This window comes from Cloeon dipterum, chromosome 3 (genome assembly GCF_949628265.1).
Source record: "Cloeon dipterum chromosome 3, ieCloDipt1.1, whole genome shotgun sequence".
NCBI classification, from domain to species: Eukaryota; Metazoa; Arthropoda; class Insecta; order Ephemeroptera; family Baetidae; genus Cloeon; species Cloeon dipterum.
The window spans coordinates 2,887,588-2,906,495 of record NC_088788.1 but is presented as its reverse complement, the minus strand read 5'-3'; the positions used below and the strand labels follow the sequence as shown (position 1 = coordinate 2,906,495).

Sequence of the window (18,908 nt, the reverse complement as noted above, 5' to 3'; positions counted from 1 at the left end):
TTTGAATTAACATTTTTTGTGTTTGTTTACAAGAGCTTGAAGTAATAATAAAGTTTATACCAAGCACTCTGTCGCTCTCTAAAACTAAATCAAACAGGGAAAAGTTTTAAGAGTGAAAATTACTTATGTCAACGTCAGAAAAATAGAAAAATAAATAGAAAACCACTGAAAATAGTTTATGTAGAAGGGTTAGGCAAAAATTCCGTTTTTTCCGAATTATTTTTAGTATTTTGCAGCGGGGGCCAGATTCGTGGGACGCGCAGATATGGCGTCCGGTGGAGTGAACCGATTTCTCGTCAATATTGTGGCATAATTTGCATTACTTGTACTAATTGTGTCTTTTGGATCGTAAAAACAAACTCTTGACACTCGTACGGCAATCCCAAGAGAGCTTTTTGTTTCCAACACTCAGACGCCATCTTTGATCTGCGCAATGCAAACCAATTTTATCGCACACCTGGCCCCCGCTGGTAATTTGTTAATAATTTCATCATGTCCTCGACTTGAGCAATAGATATTCAGAAAGTTCTTGCGAAATTTAGGGTATGAACAGTATTTTAACAAAGCAGCAGAGTTTTGTGTCATACAACCGCTAATTTTGGCTTTTGCTTGGGAAAATACAAATATTCCTCGCGCAGAAAATATGTAACATTGGCCGGGAGAAAAAACCGGGCAGTAAGAAAATGCAATCATGAGCATCCGCGAAAAGACTCAACTTTCGTTTGTCCCATAATACCATTGGCACAAATAAGAGTATTCCACTCTGCTCGATTCTCAAGTAAAAATGCTCAAGCTGGCAGCGACGCCACTCAAACGAGAAGCATTGCCAATAAAAAGCAGGGCAGCGGGGAAAGAATTAAAAAAGTGCGTCGGTCGGCTCGGCTGGGCTGCCTCTTCACTTGCATTTTTCACGTTCGGTGTTAAATCTCGGTGGTGACACTAAGTGGTGGCTTTAATGGCGAATCAGGTGTTGGAGAGGGAGCAGGAGAGAGAGAGAGAGAGAGAGAGAGAGAGAGAGAGCAACTTGCTGCAAGAGCCGCGGACCGCAGCGAAGCAATGAAAATAGCCCTCGCTAATTCTGGCAGATGCATCAGCTGATGAGCGACAAGCCACCGAAGGCAGATAAGCCTTCCTTTTTCAAGCAACGCCCCGCGCACGCGAGTTGCTTTGCTCTGCACCAACACCAGCCGCAAGCCAAATGTTAGCCAACAGAACGAATAGACCGACGAACAATCGCATGGCCCGATTGTCACCTGTCAAAGCCAGATTCGAGAGAAAATTATGTCGCCGAGCGCCCTTTAAAGAAAAATAATTACCACTGTCCACCGCTCTGCCAATAATATTGTGTCCTAATGCCACCAATCTTCTGTTTTAGAGTCGATTTCAAAATACAAATTGGGACAATTTACCCTGGATTGACGAAACTAACAAAAGATGACCGCGATGAAATAAATAAAAATTAAATATTTTTAAATTAATTTCATAAAAATCTGAATTTTATTCCTTATCAACCAGAAGGCACAGAAACCAAAATAACGACACTTAATAGGACTCTGACATTAAAAGCAGCAATTTTGAACTCACTCCTTCCCCTTATCAAGACCACGCGACTTAATAGATTAAATTATTTGACTAAAACAAACACCACAGGGTGTCAGTTCTCCAGCAAAACTTTAGAACGCCTCCACAGGCGAGTCTGTTAGATATTTAAAATTTAAAACTCTCACTCTCTACCACTACTAAGTAAAAAAAAAATACGAAACCATAGCAAGGCACAAAGGATAAGCTAAAAGGCCCATGATTTAGGAGTCTTTAGTGTCCACCGTTAAGCGACACCGTTCGTTGATTAATTAAAAAAAATATTTTCTGTCGTTTCTACCGCGATTGGCTCAATCGATTTTTGTGTTCAGCACGTTAAATTAAGTAATTTTTACGCCAAATATGCCAGCGGGGCCCAGATGTGCGATAAAATTGGTTCGCACTGCGCAGATGCAAGATGGCGTCTAAGTGTGGAAACAAAATGCTCTCTTTGGATTGCCGTGCGAGTGTCAAGAGTTTGATTTTTACGATCCAAAAGACACAATTAGTCCAAGTAATGCAGATTATTCTTTTCGCGCATTTTCACGTGACCGTTTTTTCCCCGCCATAACTGCGTGTCGCACGAATCTGGTCCCCGCTGGAAATATATACAAAATTTAAATTGATAGTGGCGCCATCTAAGGACGGCTCCAAACGCCAAGGAATTTCCCAATGGACCAATAATTAATCAATCTTTTAATGCATTCTATTCAAATATTTTTCAATTATTTTCAAGAATTTCGTTATCAGTCCAATAAATAGATAACTGGACGTGTCAAAGGAGCTAACAGCTCGGCCGGCACTCGAGCACACGCAGGGACATTATATTTACAGCCACTCTCCAATCAAAATTTGCGAGTGCGTCAAAAGCCCTCTCGTCGCTTTTCGAAAGGCCAAGTGGATGTTGGGAAGAGCCAATAGGTCGTTCACCCAGCCCCAAAAGCTGCTAGAGCCGTCGACTATGCCCTGCTCCGCGCGCCTCTCTCGAGTGCCCGTTTACAAAGTGCACACTACACACATCACACACTCACATATTTTATTATGTTGCGCATCAGTGCCGGCAACATTTGCTCAGCCGTACCTTTTTTTTGTGGTGCAGCCCAAAGGCAAAAAAAAAGATGTAAAGTGAGCTAGAGAGTGAGTCACTTTCGTACGGAACAGTAAAGGTCAGTTAGCTCGTGTGAGAAAATCTTTATTGCTATTGAAATGACTGGCAAAAATAATATATAAATAGAAACTAGATAGATGAGCAGCATAATTTTTTTAAAAATGTACGTTCAATTAGCGTGTCGGTTTTGCACTTGATTTTTTATCATTTTGTAATTTTTTGCATCTTATTCTCTCTCCAATCCAATTTAAATAAATATCGTTCCATAAAAACATCCTATATAATTTGCAATCCAGACAAAAAATTTCACGAAAAATATTTCTTCGAATAATTTAAGTATTTAAAAAGAAATTAATGTTTCATAAAAAAATTAATACAGATTTAATAGAAAACAATTAAGTTCAGTTTTAACATAAAATAAAAGTCCACAAAAACTGGGTGTAATTTTGACAATGACATTGATGATGTCGTTCAAGTTGGCAAATATTGTATTTTGATTTATATCAAGGCCTATGCTGCAAATTGGCAGCAACATGAAATATTAATTGTTCGATTGATTTGTGATTCACAATTAAGGCATGAAATCAACCAGAGTTAACTTTTGGAACAACAAATTAAATCAGTGGATGCATAATAAAACCGTCTCTTCCGTCTTTTGTCTCGCTTTTCCCATTTTAAAAATATCGAGGCTCTTAATAAATAAATAAATAAAAGCCACTATCTGCAATTGTAATCTTCATGAAAAATTCTGTCTGAATGTTTTTATTATTTCCTCTGAGCCGAGCTTCGTCTGGGAATTTTCATTTTGGATTCGCGATTAGTTTAAACTCGCTGCGCGGCGTGCGTAATTCATCATGACAAAGTGACTTTTATTTATTGCGACTCCGCTCGGCCGCCTCTCTCTGCAAGCAAACTAGTTTTCCTCTCTTTCTTATTAGCAAGCGGCGAGTACAGTTAATTTAGCCCAGCTTTTTTCTCGGAAAAGGCCATTGTGTGGAAGGAGGAAAGAAATTAATTCGCCACACTGCTGTTGAGTGAGGAGAGATGCGAGCGAGACTTTGGTAGTGGTGGAATAATCATCGTGTTCTGCGCCACATCAGACGCGAATTTGGCACTAATTGCGAGCGAATCGAGCGTCGTCAGCACATTTTGTCTAACTAATTTAACAGGGACAAAATGAGCTTGAAATCAGTTGTGTTTCCGAACAGAGAGGCTCAAACGGATGTGTAATGGATGGCGTCACGTGTTACTGACAAACTAATGCCACCACACTCTAAAATTTTAGACAAAATGCTGTTGGGAGTTGGGAATTTGAGATTTTTAAAAAGCGCTATTACCAGACGTTTTAATTAGATGATTTTTTTGAGGCTTTAGATTATTTTAGCTCTTTATTCCCAGCAATTTTATTGCCAATAATTAACATTTCCAGTGAGTAGCTATTATTTTAACTAATTTTAGCTCTTAAATGGAGTCTCAGTTTTAAATTTAGATCAAAATCAAAATGGTTCCAGAGTAGAAAAATTTATAAGATGATTTGCTGTGAAAAATTGATCTCAGAATTGAATTCATCATTTTAATATTTTTTAATTTTGCCCGAATTAATGTTATTCCCCTTCAGGACTGCAAAATACCCGCATTTAAAAAAAATGCAGTGCAGTGGAAAAATGCAGTTTTTTCAATATTACCAGTTTCTTGCAGGCAAAATGTTTTCACCTTATTTTCCAATAATTTACTAATTATTAGCATTAAACCTCGACTTGAAAAATTGTCAGAGATAAATTTTTGGAGAAATTGAGACAGCAAAATGGCAATTTAAAAGAAAATATCTGCACAGTGGAGGAAATTTTTTTTTTTTTTTTTTTTTTTAATTTAATTTAATTAAATTAAATTAAATTAAATTAAATTAAATTAAAATTAAATTAAATGCAAAATACCCGCATTTAAAAAAAATGCAGTGCAGTGGAAAAATGCAGTTTTTTCAATATTACCAGTTTCTTGCAGGCAAAATGTTTTCACCTTATTTTCCAATAATTTACTAATTATTAGCATTAAACCTCGACTTGAAAAATTGTCAGAGATAAATTTTTGGAGAAATTGAGACAGCAAAATGGCAATTTAAAAGAAAATATCTGCACAGTGGAGGAAATTTTGAGCACCCCGATCGAAATTTTAAATTTTCACACAAGAAAAATGGAATAAATTCATTTCTTGCAATTCTTGCGCAAGAAATTGGTAAAAATTGAGTGGTAAAAACCAGTGGTGAAAAAAACCGGGTGCATGCAACTCTACTAGAAGTCAGAATTTTCAGTTTTAAAAATTTAAATTATAGTGAGTCAGTTGCAAAGAATTTTTTGCTGTGTTTAATGCACTTGACCTTTCTCCTTTGCTGGATTCATATCTTTAACATCTTTTAGTTTGAACAGACGTCTACCAAAACGATTTAAAATTACAAAATATTGATTTAAAAAATATTTTAAATTAAATTCACACTATCTTGGGTTAAATTTTAATTTATAACGAATTAAAACATCCAATTTCCGTGAATGTATTTACTATTTACATTCTCTTTAAATAGGAGGCATGAAAAAACACTATTTTCCACAGACAACAAGGGATTTACTGAATTGTCACAAGTGAAGCCTCACGTTTCCCTAAACACCGTTAAACCCGAGAACAACGCAACAATCTCGGGAACACGAGTGCGTTGAAAGCACAAATTGCGGTGACAGAGTCAAATCGGGGCCCATTTTGCAAGTCTTTGGTCTGAATTTCCCGCGCGCCCGGCTGCTCGGCAGCGGATGCGTACTCTCTCTCTCTCTCTCTCTCTCTCTCTCTCTCTCTCTCTCTCTCTCTCTCTCTCTCTCTCTCTCTCTCTCTCTCTCGCTGGTCTTTTTACTTATTTTTAAACCGAAAGAGCAATTAGTCACGACGGCACAGCACACAAGCAGTCTGCGCTGCCCGCTCTAGGGCTTCGTGTGTGTTGACCTAAATGATCGCAAATGGCACCGAATAAATAGATCATAACAACCGTTCACACACAAAATAATATCCGCGGAATGGTGCAAACTGCAAAGCGCGCTATGAATGAGTCACGAGAGCTAAGTGTTCAAGCGATCAATGGGGAATTCGGTCGGTTGCATGACACTAAACACCACTCACTCACAATTCACATTCCTGCGCACACGATTATTTGTTCATGCAAATCTACTTCCTTCCCCGCCAGCAAGACGACCTGTTGAATTGGCCCCAGGGTGCGACGGCGAGATATATATTTGCATCCAGAGTCGAGATACTTCTTGGAAGTTTTATTTTTTTATTATTATTTGTAGAATCGGAACTGGGGCAAAATTAGAATAAATGGTTCAAGGAAACGAATAAAAATTATTGAGAGCAAAAGTAACCTGAATTGGAGCTTCTCATGATAGATTTTTTTATTATTTCAACATGTCTTTTAGGGAAAATAGATCTCTAATGATGGATCAGACATTTTTATGGTTTTTTAACGGTTCAGTATTAAAATTGTTCTTAATTAAAAAAACTTAATGAGCAATTCATCTTAAACATATTTTTAGAATTATTTAAATTAATTGAAAATTTTAAGGGTTCGACATAAAAGTGGTAGATTGACATACAGACCATCGTGTTTTTTCTTTTTGTTTTTGGAGATGACCACCCTTATTCTACAATTTTTGAGCCGGATAAAAATAGGAACATTAGTATAATTCCGCAATAAAATTCAAACAAAAATGGAAACGTGACTCTTATCCAATTTAATTTTAGCATTTTGGTCCTGAGCGGTAAAAAATTATAAATATTACAATTTACAGAAAAAAAAAATCGATCCAGAATATTAAAACTGACGTTAGTTTTGATGTTGTACATGGCAGATTTTTTTTTAATCATTGTTGAAATATGGTGTAAATATGTTTTTTCCAAGAGCTTTCTAGCCTAATATTTATTATTTTTAGCTATTCATGAGATTTTAATGAATTTTTAGAGTTTCACTTTAGAAGTTTATTATTCAATGGCCAAAAAACAAGTCATTTTCAATTCTAGAAATGGAATAAAAATAAATTGTGGTCAACTAGTCCCCAATGTCCCCTCTAAGCTTTTCCAGGAATTTGACATGGTTTTCAGAAATAAAATATCTTCTATTCTCTGGAAAAGTCGAGCAATAATGCTGGTTACTCTCCGGAAAAAACAAGCCGGATTATTGAGCAAATCCTAAAAAATTTATAATTCAAAAGCAGAGTTGCAAAAAAATGCATTTTAAAAAATATGCAGTGCAGTGGTAAAATGCGTTTTCTTTATTTTTACCAGTTTTCAGCAATGTTTTTATCTTATTTTTCAATAGTTTGCTCCTTATTAGCATTTAACCTCAACTTGAAAAATTGTCAGAGATAAATTTTTGGAGAAATCGAGGCAGCAAAACGGCAATTTAAAAGAAAATATCTGCACAGTGGAGGAAATTTTGAGCACTCCGACCGAAATTTTAGATTTTCACAAACGAAAAATGGAATAAATTCATTCCTTGCAATTCTTGCCTAAGAAATTGCTAAAAACTAGAGGTGAAAGTAAAATGCAACCCTATTCAAAAGAGAAATTCATTTTACTATTGAACGTCTTAAATAAACAATACTTATCAAGTCTGAATTCCATGACTTTTATCTTCTCTATCATCTCTTTATTTTATTTATAAACTGATTGAATTTTTGCTCATTGTTTATTTTTCTACAAAACAAAAAATCTAGAGCACATTCTGTTAAAATTTACTTTTTCGCCTTGTTATAAAGTGAAACTCATTAGTAAAGCAAAATGATTTGCAGATAGGACCGTTTGCCGATTCAGCTGGCTGTGAAAAGTGAAAAACGCATTGCAATAAGAGATGAAACTAGCCGATGTGTGCAGCTAGAAAGTGACGCGCTCTCGCATCAAACTTCATGAATCATCCGAGCCAGCACCGTCAAAGTGCAGCACGGCCTATTTCACTTTGCTCTCCGGCATTCAAAGTAAGTGCGTTTGCCAAATATTTTCCATAAATCTCCCGCATAGTTAGTTGGCTGGCGTCCGCTCGAGATCGCACCGCGAATGCTAAATTTGGACTCAAGAGAACGTCTCCTGCCCTGCGCTTGCACTGCATTTTTTTGTTTTGTTTTGTTCTTCACGGAGCGTCGGAGACAAGGTTACTTAATTAAAATTAATTGTCTTTAGAGTGGATCCTCCAGTGTTTGAAGTCGACAACAATAATTAATCAAATTTCTAGCACACTTGTCACTCGAATTTCAGAATCGTTTATGGCTGGAAATTTAAATTAAGGAAATTTTGGCGAACTGGTTTTTGTGTTAAAATATTTATTTTGACCTATGTTTAAATTTATTGCTGCTTTTTTACCGGTTTCTTCCAAAGGAGAATTGGAAGTAAAAAGATGATTTGTTGCCAATTTATTTTTTAAAATATTGAGCGAGTTTCAGTGATCAACCATATTTTTAAATTATTTCAAAAGGTATTTATAAATGTTTTCGCTGTTGTTTCTTAAGTTTTCTTAAAATTAAACTTGAGAATCAAATTTTCGTATAGAAACTTTATATTTGGGGAAATTGGTTAAATTGAAAAAATATTTTACCAGCTAGTGCGCTTAAATTTTTTGCATCCCTTTTTTTAAATTTAAAATATTATCAATTTGCGTTTTTAATTTGCTATTTTAATTGATTGGTGTCACCCTGCGATGCCCAAAATAATTATTCTGGGAGCCAAACACGTTATGGAAAGCCCCGAGCGGTGGTGTAAGTGCCAAGGAAATGCCAGACCGCACTGTGAAAAATCAATACCAACTTACAACCCCTTTGCCTTGCGAAAGACGCAATTGCGTGCAACTTCCGGGAAAGCAAACACGTGAATTTTAACACTCTTGGGCAATGATGACTTCGTTTCCTCACAGGGAAAGTATTTTAATTACAAAATTTGATTTAAAAAAATATTTATTTTTAAATTAGAGGTTTTTTAAATCGTTTAAAGAACTGCTGCAAGCAATATGGAGAAAAATAAACATCCAGCGGCCCTTTAAAAATTTCGTTGGCACAGCAGACGGGGAGAATCAACAAAAGAATGGAATGAGCGGCCTTTAAAACAGGATTCCAAACTCGGAGATAAAAATTTTCGGTCACCACGCACACCAATTTAATAAATTAAATTTAAAACAACACATAAAGATAAAAATCTAAATTAACCAACTACTGCTTTTAATTCAGACTAATTTAAACCATCTGTCAGGGAGAGATACGAAAACAACTACTCGGAAGCCACCTCCTCGGTTCCCTCCGTCCCCAGATTCAGGAGCCCGCGAGCCCCGGAGTCCCGGGAGTTGGCGTAACGACCTCTTATTTCTTGTTATCTATCTACTTTCTCCTCGGTATAACGTACAAACCGCTGTTTGTTTCGCCGAAACTTTTTAAGATGTGATCGAACATATGTACCTGGCGTCGCGTGCATTTTGAGCGGGGTGCGCAGGAGGGCCCCGTTGTCCGTGTCCGAGTGGCGCCGCGCTTTGTTGGTCGTCGCCGCCGCCATGCTGAGGGCCTCCGTTCTCTCTAGCGAAGGGGCTGGGGATGCTGCGTGGGTCCAGGGGCCGCCTCACATGGCCCGATCACCGCCATTGCCGAGCGCACAACATCTGACGGACTGACAGACTGAAACGCCGAGTCGACGAGTCGACGGCCCCACTCGGCCTCGCTTCCCCGCCGTCGAAATCGCCGCAGCTGCAAGCCAACGCACACTTTTCCTATTCGGCCCTTTGCTCTCCGGGAGTTAGCCGTCGCTCGGTGCCCGATACGCCACCAGCCACAACAAAGACGGCCATCGCAACGTTGCGCGCTGTCAACACAAACACCGCTGTCGCCCGCCATCTGTTGGCCGTGGTGGGCGTTTCCCGGCCACGCGCCGAGAGCGCCAAAATCTGTCGGGAAATTGCCGCCCTAGCCCTACTACGTTGCTCTTGTTGATGACAATGAGTGAAATTTAGGAAATTTAGACGAGACCTGTTTTTTTCTGAGCTTCCACTCCTCCCGGGATAGGAGACCATCAAGTGAGCATGAATCAAACGGTCATTTCTTACAATTAGATCGTCTATAAAGGGTCTAAATCAGCCAAAAATTAGTGAGCTAGTTACCCAGCAGCGATCTTGGTTAGAGTCCTTGTATTAGAGAGTTGCGCGGAAGGGATATACGAACGCGCCTATGCCTAGCGCATCTCGGCCGTCCTATCTTGCCCCATGTTAAAATGAGTTTGCGCCGGTGGCTCTGTGGCAGGATTATTGAATGCCGCCTACCGCGAAATTGGTGTCAAACGAAAGAGCACGAGTTAAACTACGTTTAAAGTCGGAACCAAGCTTGCAAACCAAATGGTGTTTGAGAAATCCGCTTCGCAAAAACGCTATTTTGGCTGCACGCTCCATTGGTCTCATTGGTCGGCTCCCATTAAATTTTAGTGTTGTCATTACTTGGTTTCGAGTAACTCCACTTTAAAAATTAAAAAATCATAACATTTTTCGAAATTTTTGGGTTTGCACCTGCAAATCTTTGGCTCTAATTATCAGAATTGCAAAAAATACCCACCGTTCGACTCGTCTCAACCTCCACTAGCCAGCAAAAGTATTTGGGGGTGCTTATCAATATCACCTTTCAACCCCATTGCTATAATTTTGATACAAACATTTTTAGCTTGCTCCCTCAGGGCTTTAAAATATTATAGTGCATCTTTAATTCTTTTCTTTCAAAACTTAAACAGAAAAATACTTTTAAATTAAATGTTAATTGATACAAAAATCCAGAGCATAAGAAATGTTTTTCTTTTTCGAGGGGGATGAAGTATTGCAACTTTGGGCTAGAGGGTAAGCACCTTTAAATCCTTCCGCTTCAAGGGAGGTCGGGTCTAGTTCATTTTGTTTAGTTTTTGCGATTCTGATGGTTAAAAATCGAGATATGCTGTTGCAAAAAATCGATTTTTGAAAATTTTCTACTTTTTCAAGTTTTAAGTGAATTTTATCGTGAATAAATATTCCATCTCTTTGAAATTTTCCGCCTCCCAAGTTCGGAATTGTCATGGGACTACTTTTGAACACATTTTCTAAATTTCAAAAGCAAATTCTAGAACAAATACACTTGGATTTTTTTTTAATTATTTGAACCTTCTTTTTTGACTCAAAAGGAGTTTTGATTTTCAAAGTTTTTGGAACCAAAACAAAAAAGTAAAAAATTAACATCTCTTTGAATAAATTACGTGCTTAATCAAGACTCAAGCCAATTAACCACTTTACAACGTTAAATTTTTTAAAAGCTAATTTATCTAATTCCTATTTGTTAAATAAATTGAAAAATATTGGAGAAAAGTACCTCCACAAACTTTAATGTCCATATAAAATATTAATCTTTTGTCGAAACATCCGCAAAAAACAGTTTTTTGCAATACAGAATACAGTGGTTTTTTTCCGAAAAAAAAACGAATTTTTTGTGAATCCCGATCCCAAAAACCGGAATCCGGTTTTTCACACGGAACCGGAATTATTTTAACCGGAACAGGACCGGAAAGGATTTTCTCCAACTAGTTAAAACAAGAACCGGAAACAACCGGAATAATTTTTTCCGGAACTGGAAAGACAGGATATTGGAAAATCTGGAAAATCTGTTCTTGTATACGCTCTACCGTACATGTTGAATAAAACCTCTCCCCATCATCGGAATTGCATAAACTACCCACCGTTGGAATCGTCTCGACCTCTCCTGACCAGCTGAAGGGTTAAGGGGTGCTTACCCTCCACCCCTTAGTCACTATGCTTCATCCTTCATCCCCCTCGAAAAAATTGAATCATTTAAAACTCTGGATTTTTGTTTTAATTTGCATTGAATTAAAAAATATTTTATTTAGTTTTGAACTATGGTACGAGGTGGTAATTTAGTAGAAGTTTTGGACATTCTAAATATTTTTAATCCCAGCAGAGGAAGCATATACAAAATTTTTACTATCAAAATGGTAGCTATGGGGTTGAAGGGGGATGAGGGTGGCACCCCAAAAGTACTTTAGCTGGTTAGTGGTGGTCAAGACGAGTCTAACGGTGGTTAGTTTATGCAATTCTGATGGTCAGAACCAAAGTTTGGGAGTTGCACAATTTATGTCTAAAATAGGTTATTTCGACAGATCATGTGGGATAAATGCATTCAAAAGCAATGAAAACCGCACTTTAATCAAGGAAATGAGCTTAGGCCGGTCACTGGTGCACGCCTGTTCGGTCACTAGTGCGCATGGCCGGTAAAGCATGATTCTCGTCCGATCGTCTTTTGTTCGCTCAGCTGGTGTTATAATGCGAATTTGTTGACAAACTCTACGTGAATATCACTCATGAAGGTCTTGTGAACAGTTATCATCCATTATATTATAAGATAAGCAGCTATATCTCAAAGAATTTTCGTTTCAAAGTTCATCTGATGCTTAAGTGGCCGGTCACTACCCCCGGTACCACACTTATTTTTGCTCACAATATTATCACGCGCGTTTATTTGTTACACTCGTCAACCGCGCGCGTTGACGTTGTCGATTTGTCGAAATGCAACCGAAAACACGGCGAAATTATGATGATGCAATCAGCGCGTCTCAACCGTCAACCGTCAACCGACATGCTTGTTTTCAATTTACTGAGCTGAGCCCAGCTGGCCAGCTGAGCCACTGAGCCAATGGCAGTGAGCTAAGGAGAGTAAAGGTAGGAGATGCGAGTAAACAGCCAGAGTCACCAAAAGAGGGGAAGCAAGCGGTGGGGGCGAACAACCAGCGAACAAGCGACGTTCACCCCCACCCCTTGCCCTCTTTTGGTGACTCTGGCTGTTTACTCGCATCTCCTACCTTTACTCTCCTTAGCTCACTGCCATTGGCTCACAATCAGTGGCTCAGCTGGGCTCAGCTCAGTAAATTGAAAAGAAGCATGACGGTTGACGGTTGAGACGCGCGTCACGCTGATTGCATCATCATAATTTCGCCGTGTTTTCGGTTGCATTTCGACAAATCGACAACGTCAACGCATTCTTGGATAAATGGTGGATGTTCCTGGTATTCCGAAAGGTAAGGGTGTGATTGAATTTACATAGATTGGGGGCTACAAACATACGCGCTGACATCAAAATAGAAAATATTCATTTTAAATTGCTTTTAATCAATCCTGTGTATCAGCAGGCTTGTACCGCATCCCACCCGGATGTCCTCTGATTGGGAATAAGCTGCCTGTACACGATGGCCATCCGGATATAAGCTTCGACAAAGTTAACAAAACTTCACCCGCATTATCCAGGTATATGGAGTTGAATGCATGACGATTTTAATGAGTAGAAAGCGTAGAAAGTTGTTATGGTGCCGGGGGTAGTGACCGGCCACTTAAGCATCAGATGAACTTTGAAACGAAAATTCTTTGAGAAATAGCTGCTTATCTTATAATATAATGGATGATAACTGTTCACAAGACCTTCATGAGTGATATTCACGTAGAGTTTGTCAACAAATTCGCATTACAACGTCATCTGAGCAAACAAAAGACGATCGGACGAGAATCATGCTTTACCGGCCATGCGCACTAGTGACCGAACAGGCGTGCACCAGTGACCGGCCAAAGCTCATTTCCTTGATTAAAGTGCAGTTTTCAATGCTTTTGAATGCATTTATCCCACATGATCTGTCGAAATCACCTATTTTAGACATAAATTGTCATATTTTGTTGGGAAAATTTCAGAATTTTTTTAGTTTTTGCGAGATTTTTCAATAAAAACACGACATTTTTCGGGTACTTTGCACCTCTAAATCTCGGGTTCTAACCATCGGAATTGCGGAAACTAGGATTGGGACTTTGTGAAAAAAACAATATCGATATTTGATATGATATTTGAAATATCAATATCACTGATATATCAGCGAAAAAATATCAGAATTTGATATAACAACGATGATATTTCCAGATGATCAAAAAATGGCTGCCGGACGAACTGAAACCGGTTATGGCTATTTTTAAGGCTTAAAACCCGATTTTTTAAGCATTTTTTACCGATTTTTTTCATAAATATCGGTTAAATAAGAAAACATTTGAAAAATGGCGGTTTTCCGCAGTCATGGGATGAGTATTCAAATAATTTAAATATTGCACGCCTTTAAAACGGATGTTTGATAAGGGGTGTGTTGGCTCCCACCATATGGCGCCAAAATTTGCATCTGGCTGCTTTCCCTTCCCTCTTCCCGCCACATGGGTGTCTAATTAATTAATTAATAGCTATCATTAGGTAATAAATAAAATATTGTAATTTAATTGTGCCATTTTAAAATTAATTTTTAAGTTTGATGTTTACAATATCAGCAGATAATGTGAGAGCGTCAATTTATCTTCAAATTAAAATATTGGGGTGATTTTCTCCACATCATATGTGCTTTTCAACCTTCATCTGGTAATAAATAATTGAGTTTAATAGATACACATAAGAGAAATCAGAATGAAATTACTTTAAACCGTAGCAGCTGTTTTTTATTAAGTATTTCAATTTTTAATTTGGGGCTATGCCATCATCAGAGCAATTTTCGCAATATTATTTGCGTTATTTGTACACATTTTGATTGGATTAGTTACAATAAGTTCTTAATTATTCACCATTCAAATCAAAATTCATTGTTTACAAACAATTTATTACATATAATTTTAATTCAACAAATAAATGTGGTACTGACAGCTGACAGAGGTCATCTGTGACCGATCAGCTGGCGTGTGTGGCCTTTATTGTTTTCAGGGTTTAACTTGACCTACCTGACGTTGCTGACCATTGTTTACAAACAATTTAATTTAATTTTCATTCAACACAAAAGCTACTATAAGCTGACCACAGCTGAGAGATCATCTGTGATCGATCAGCTGAGACATTTTTCGCGCCTTTGTGCATTGCGAAAACTTCAACACTGGTTACGCCCATGTTTGGGGACGGAAAGTACAGTTTGATCCTAAACTTTTATGCGAAAACCGGCATGAAAAATGCCATCTGTCGGTCAAAAATGTCAACTAATATCAACCTTGATATCCGACTTAGATATCAATATCAGCCTGATATGATATATCAAGTATCAGCCATGATATTTGATATGATATTTGAAATATCGATATTTTTTGATATATCAACTTTGATATTCCCAACGCTAGCGGAAACTACCCACCTATTCCTATTACCGTACATTGCATTTTAGGCACTTTTATTTAGTTTAAATCATAATTCAAGCATAAATTTGACATGAATGGATTCCTCATGAACCACTTCCCGTCCATAGCTTATAATACATAATACCATCCGAATTCTTGACGACAGCTCCTAATTTAAAATGAGGCACTGGATAGCTCTTTTGTTAACATTCGCTTTACATGGCATGTCTCAACTTTATTCGCCGCGTGTTTGTTGTTCACGACCAATTTGAGCTTTAATTCGTAGTGTACCGTTCTAATAGAAGGTGGCACTGTATATGCGACATTATTTTTGTTTTTCTATCGACTCTAGGGGGCATAGTCCTCATTTTGGCCGGTCACTAGCGCTGGCCGGTAATACCAGCAGGCACCATACTTTTTATTTTATTTTGTCTTGACTTTTATGTCTCAGCACTCCTATCATTTTGTGCGTTTATTCTTTTTATCCATTTATAAATTATACATGTTCCCATTTTTGGATTGAAAAATTAACTTTAATGAAGAAGACCAGAAAATTATTAAATTGAAAAAATATATCTGCAGAATAAATAATCATCATTCGACGAGTCTTGAATTTCGAGAGTGTTTTGAAACAAAACTGATAGAAACAGTAGAGGCCATCTCTCATATATATATTTGTTTATTCTCACTAAAATATCATATAAAAATGCATAATGTGTATGTCAATTATATCACAATAAATGACCTGTCAAAAGGTGAAAAAAGTGAGAAAGGGCTCCACATCTGACATGCACCGTGTTAAGACTTAACTCTGGGGAGAGCAAAGCCGAAGAGGGCCCATAAATGAGGAAATTGTTTTTCAGGTATGCTTCAAATTTATTTTTACAGCGTGTTGGTTAAAATAATGCCTTTACTTTCACTAAATTTGTTGCTATAGATGTATTCCAGGAGCGATGAAATTGCTACTCCTGAGTAGCAATTCTAGTAGAAGTTCTGAGCTGAGTGGAGAGGTTCATTGTCCGCGAACAAATCACTTTTGAAGCAAGGTAATTTAAACTATGTATTTTCCCCAGCTTTATTTTAGGTGCTATGTATATTTTTGTGGAATTTGTAATCATCAATTAAATGTTTCATTTCAACCAGAGAACATTTTGTTTTCTCTGGAAGAAGAATAGTCCAACTCAAGGATGGTCAGGAATGCCTTTAGTTATGAATCGAAGGGAATAAAGAAACTCTGGCGCACTGATTTATCGTTTAGAACCTGGGAAACATATGTATTTTAGCTGTCGATTCATATACTATTTAGTAATACGAGTCACTGATTATACATACACAAAAGGATTCCCTGGGGAAGCTTAAATTTAAAGGAATTTTTTATTCTCTAAAATCATTTTAATGTCTTTTCAGTTTCCAGCGACACCCAGAGAATATCAATTCACGATAATGGCAACCGTCGAATCAAAAGAAGTGAAAAAAGCAGAATCGAACAGTAACTTTGAACTATGAATATCACCCTTTCAAAGTATTAAACAATCTTTTATTTTCAGCTCTAGATTCAACAAATGAACCAAAGAGAAATGTTCCGTTGGGACCAAGCACAACAACTGAAGAAAAGACACCTGAATCGGAAAATGTCGAATCAAAAGAAGTTAAAGATGAATCGAACAGTAATTTTAAAATATGAATAGCAACCCTTTCAAGTAAAAAAACAAACTTATGTTTTTTTTCTAGAAAGCGAATCCGCAAATGAATCAGACAACAACCCTCCTGTGGAGCAAAGCTCAACAACTGAAGAAGAGACGCCTGAGCCTTTGCAGTCTTACGTAATGCAAAACTTGGTAATGGTAACACCATTCGAACATCACGTGACTAATTTTAAGACCATGTCGGGCGGCTCTTGCGTTGTAAGGGATGTCGGGTGAGAATTTTCATTGAGTATATCATTTTAACATTTTTAATTTATCCCTAAAAATATGCAGAAATTCAAGAATCTTGGACGGTCCAACTTTTGATTTGAGCAAATATTTACCCAAAGTTCCTGATGAGGAAGGATCTTCTAAAGAAATTTCACCAAACTTCGATGCTGCTGGTTAGTGTTCCGTGCCAGTTAGGCCTGCTTCGATTTATATTTTATAATGGAAGCACCTCTTCAAATTATTATAAGCGAACCTTTTCTTTCCAGAAAGCGACAATCCTCTGTTGGAGCAAAGTTCAACAACTGGAAAAGAGTTGCTCGCTCCCGAATTCCAGGACTTGGCCAAAGCAGCACCACCAAAACAGCCCTTGAATAATTCTCCGACTAAGAAAAGGGATAGTTTATCATCTCATGGAGATTCTGTAAGATATGTACATACTTTAAAACCAAAGAAGCATGATACCCGCCATTGTTGCATCATCATGTAAAACTGCATCTGCAGTTGTGAACATTTGAATTTGACCCAATTTTGTTAGAAATTGATCAACCGTTGTTTTTTTATCAATTTTTTTTTAAGTCTATTTTCTATTTCTAATGTGAATGTGCGGGCTCATCAAGCAACGATGCCAGCTCCTTCTCAACTAGCCTTCCAGTAGCGGAAATACAGAAGTGCGCCACCACTTCCAGCACTTCAACGGTTGATCAATTTTTTAGAAATGAAAATGTTTTTGATAAGAGAACTGTAAGAGCTAAGGTGTATGTTTGCATAGTTTTTACTAAGTAAGATAATATATTAAGAGAAGTGATCATTCTATTAATAATCAATCCTGTATAATAAATAAATTCCTGTTTTGGAATGTAGCGGTTCCCGCTTATTGGCGTTAACTTAGTTTGTAACCTTTAGATGTCACTTGTAACTGTATGATAAGCTTTACTCATTTACCCTGTATAATACACCTTCACTGACCGCTCACCTACGCACGCCTATATACGGTCATGTCGCATTTACCTCTCCGGCCGGGAGTATAATATGTCGTGCGCATATATGACGCTGATAATAACTAATAGACCCGAAGATAATACCGGGGTAAGCATTGCATTGAACTGTGATAATAATTATTGTTGTTCTCGACTCGCATATTGATGCGTTAATTAATTGTTTATATATTGACTTTCCTTTGAGATTTTATTGTGAATATTTATTATGTAAAACTTTACAGTTTTAATTATGGATTAAATCTACGTCTACAAAGGAACCAGATGCATTTCCTTTTGGCTCGAACCGAGCACCCCACAGGAACAAATAAAAAATTTAGTATCGGTCCAATTTTTGCACATCGTTTAAATATGCTTCTGCTGATCTGCTCATACCCTTTTTATTGAACAAAAGTTTTAAAACATTCTGATAAGAGAACTGTGAGAGTAAAGGAAGGTTGTAAATCGTTAATAAATAAAAATTTGGCTAAATTTATTGATTTACGCGTAGCTAAAAAAACACTTCTGCGCCTTCTCTTCATCCAACGCTCTTAAAATTGAAAGCTATTGCGCGTGGCGTGCGAGAATCACTATCCAGAAATCTAAAAATTGCACAAATATAAACAATAATGTTAATTTTGTCCTAATTTTGGTGTTCTCATAGTAGTGGCTCCGAAAAGGAATTCCTCATTTGTTGAGTTGGTGAGATAAAGGTCCTTGCAAGTAGGTAGTTCCAAGAATTGGTTCACACAAATGCGGACCTCCCACACTGGAAATTTCTTCTGTTTGGCGCGCAGTTTTTTTCAAAGTCTAAAATTATTTGAAGAGGCACTGGATACATTAACAGCTATGTAATTGATCCGCGATTATTGTTATACAGAAGCAACTTTTGATCTTTGTTTCGTCAGACCAGCTGAATAATAATTTTAATTTATTTTGGTTAAAAATTTTTAAAAAAAAATGTTTTATTAGGTAATATTTATGATTCATAATTATTTTTACAGTATATGTTGGTAAAAATGAAATTCTTGCCTTGAATTTTATTAAAATTGTTGCCAAGAATGCATTTCAGGAGCAATGAAATTATGAAGACTGTTTTTGACAAAGTTTCTGAACACACCAATCGA

The 18,908-nt window shown here is 37.2% G+C and overlaps 3 protein-coding genes across 8 annotated transcripts in view; 1 reads left to right on the top strand and 2 right to left on the bottom strand.

Annotated features, from left to right (window-relative positions):
- The window catches only part of dop (microtubule-associated serine/threonine (MAST) protein kinase dop), a 39,610-nt gene extending 30,145 nt beyond the window's left edge, over nt 1-9,465 (bottom strand). For 3 of the 6 annotated variants that reach the window (XM_065482271.1, XM_065482273.1, XM_065482274.1), the window contains exon 1: nt 9,160-9,463. In XM_065482271.1, the coding sequence (XP_065338343.1) occupies nt 9,160-9,253 (94 nt within the window). In that variant the 5' untranslated portion in view covers nt 9,254-9,463. Of the gene's footprint in view, nt 1-9,159 lie in introns of all 6 variants that reach the window. The other 3 variants (XM_065482267.1, XM_065482272.1, XM_065482269.1) reach the window with 2 other exon arrangements.
- zfh2 (Zn finger homeodomain 2) overlaps nt 1-18,908 on the bottom strand; it is a 230,132-nt gene that overhangs the window by 73,469 nt on the left and 137,755 nt on the right. The window lies entirely within an intron of this gene.
- Nucleotides 12,662-18,058, top strand: LOC135940965 (uncharacterized). Its single transcript, XM_065486122.1, has 9 exons — nt 12,662-12,790; nt 12,902-13,016; nt 15,647-15,754; nt 15,829-15,937; nt 16,299-16,380; nt 16,439-16,558; nt 16,623-16,809; nt 16,871-16,980; nt 17,074-18,058. The coding sequence occupies exons 5-9, from the start codon at nt 16,335-16,337 to the stop codon at nt 17,292-17,294; spliced, it is 684 nt and encodes a 227-aa protein (XP_065342194.1). The 5' UTR covers nt 12,662-12,790; nt 12,902-13,016; nt 15,647-15,754; nt 15,829-15,937; nt 16,299-16,334; the 3' UTR covers nt 17,295-18,058.

Bases quoted from the DNA above. Each gene is read 5' to 3' on its own strand.
- LOC135940965 (XM_065486122.1), top strand. From the start codon at position 16,335: ATGGCAACCGTCGAATCAAAAGAAGTGAAAAAAGCAGAATCGAACA. The intron at 16,559-16,622 runs GTAATTTTAAAA...TTTTTTTTCTAG, and splicing joins AGTTAAAGATGAATCGAACA to AAAGCGAATCCGCAAATGAA. The intron at 16,810-16,870 runs GTGAGAATTTTC...AAAAATATGCAG, and splicing joins TGCGTTGTAAGGGATGTCGG to AAATTCAAGAATCTTGGACG.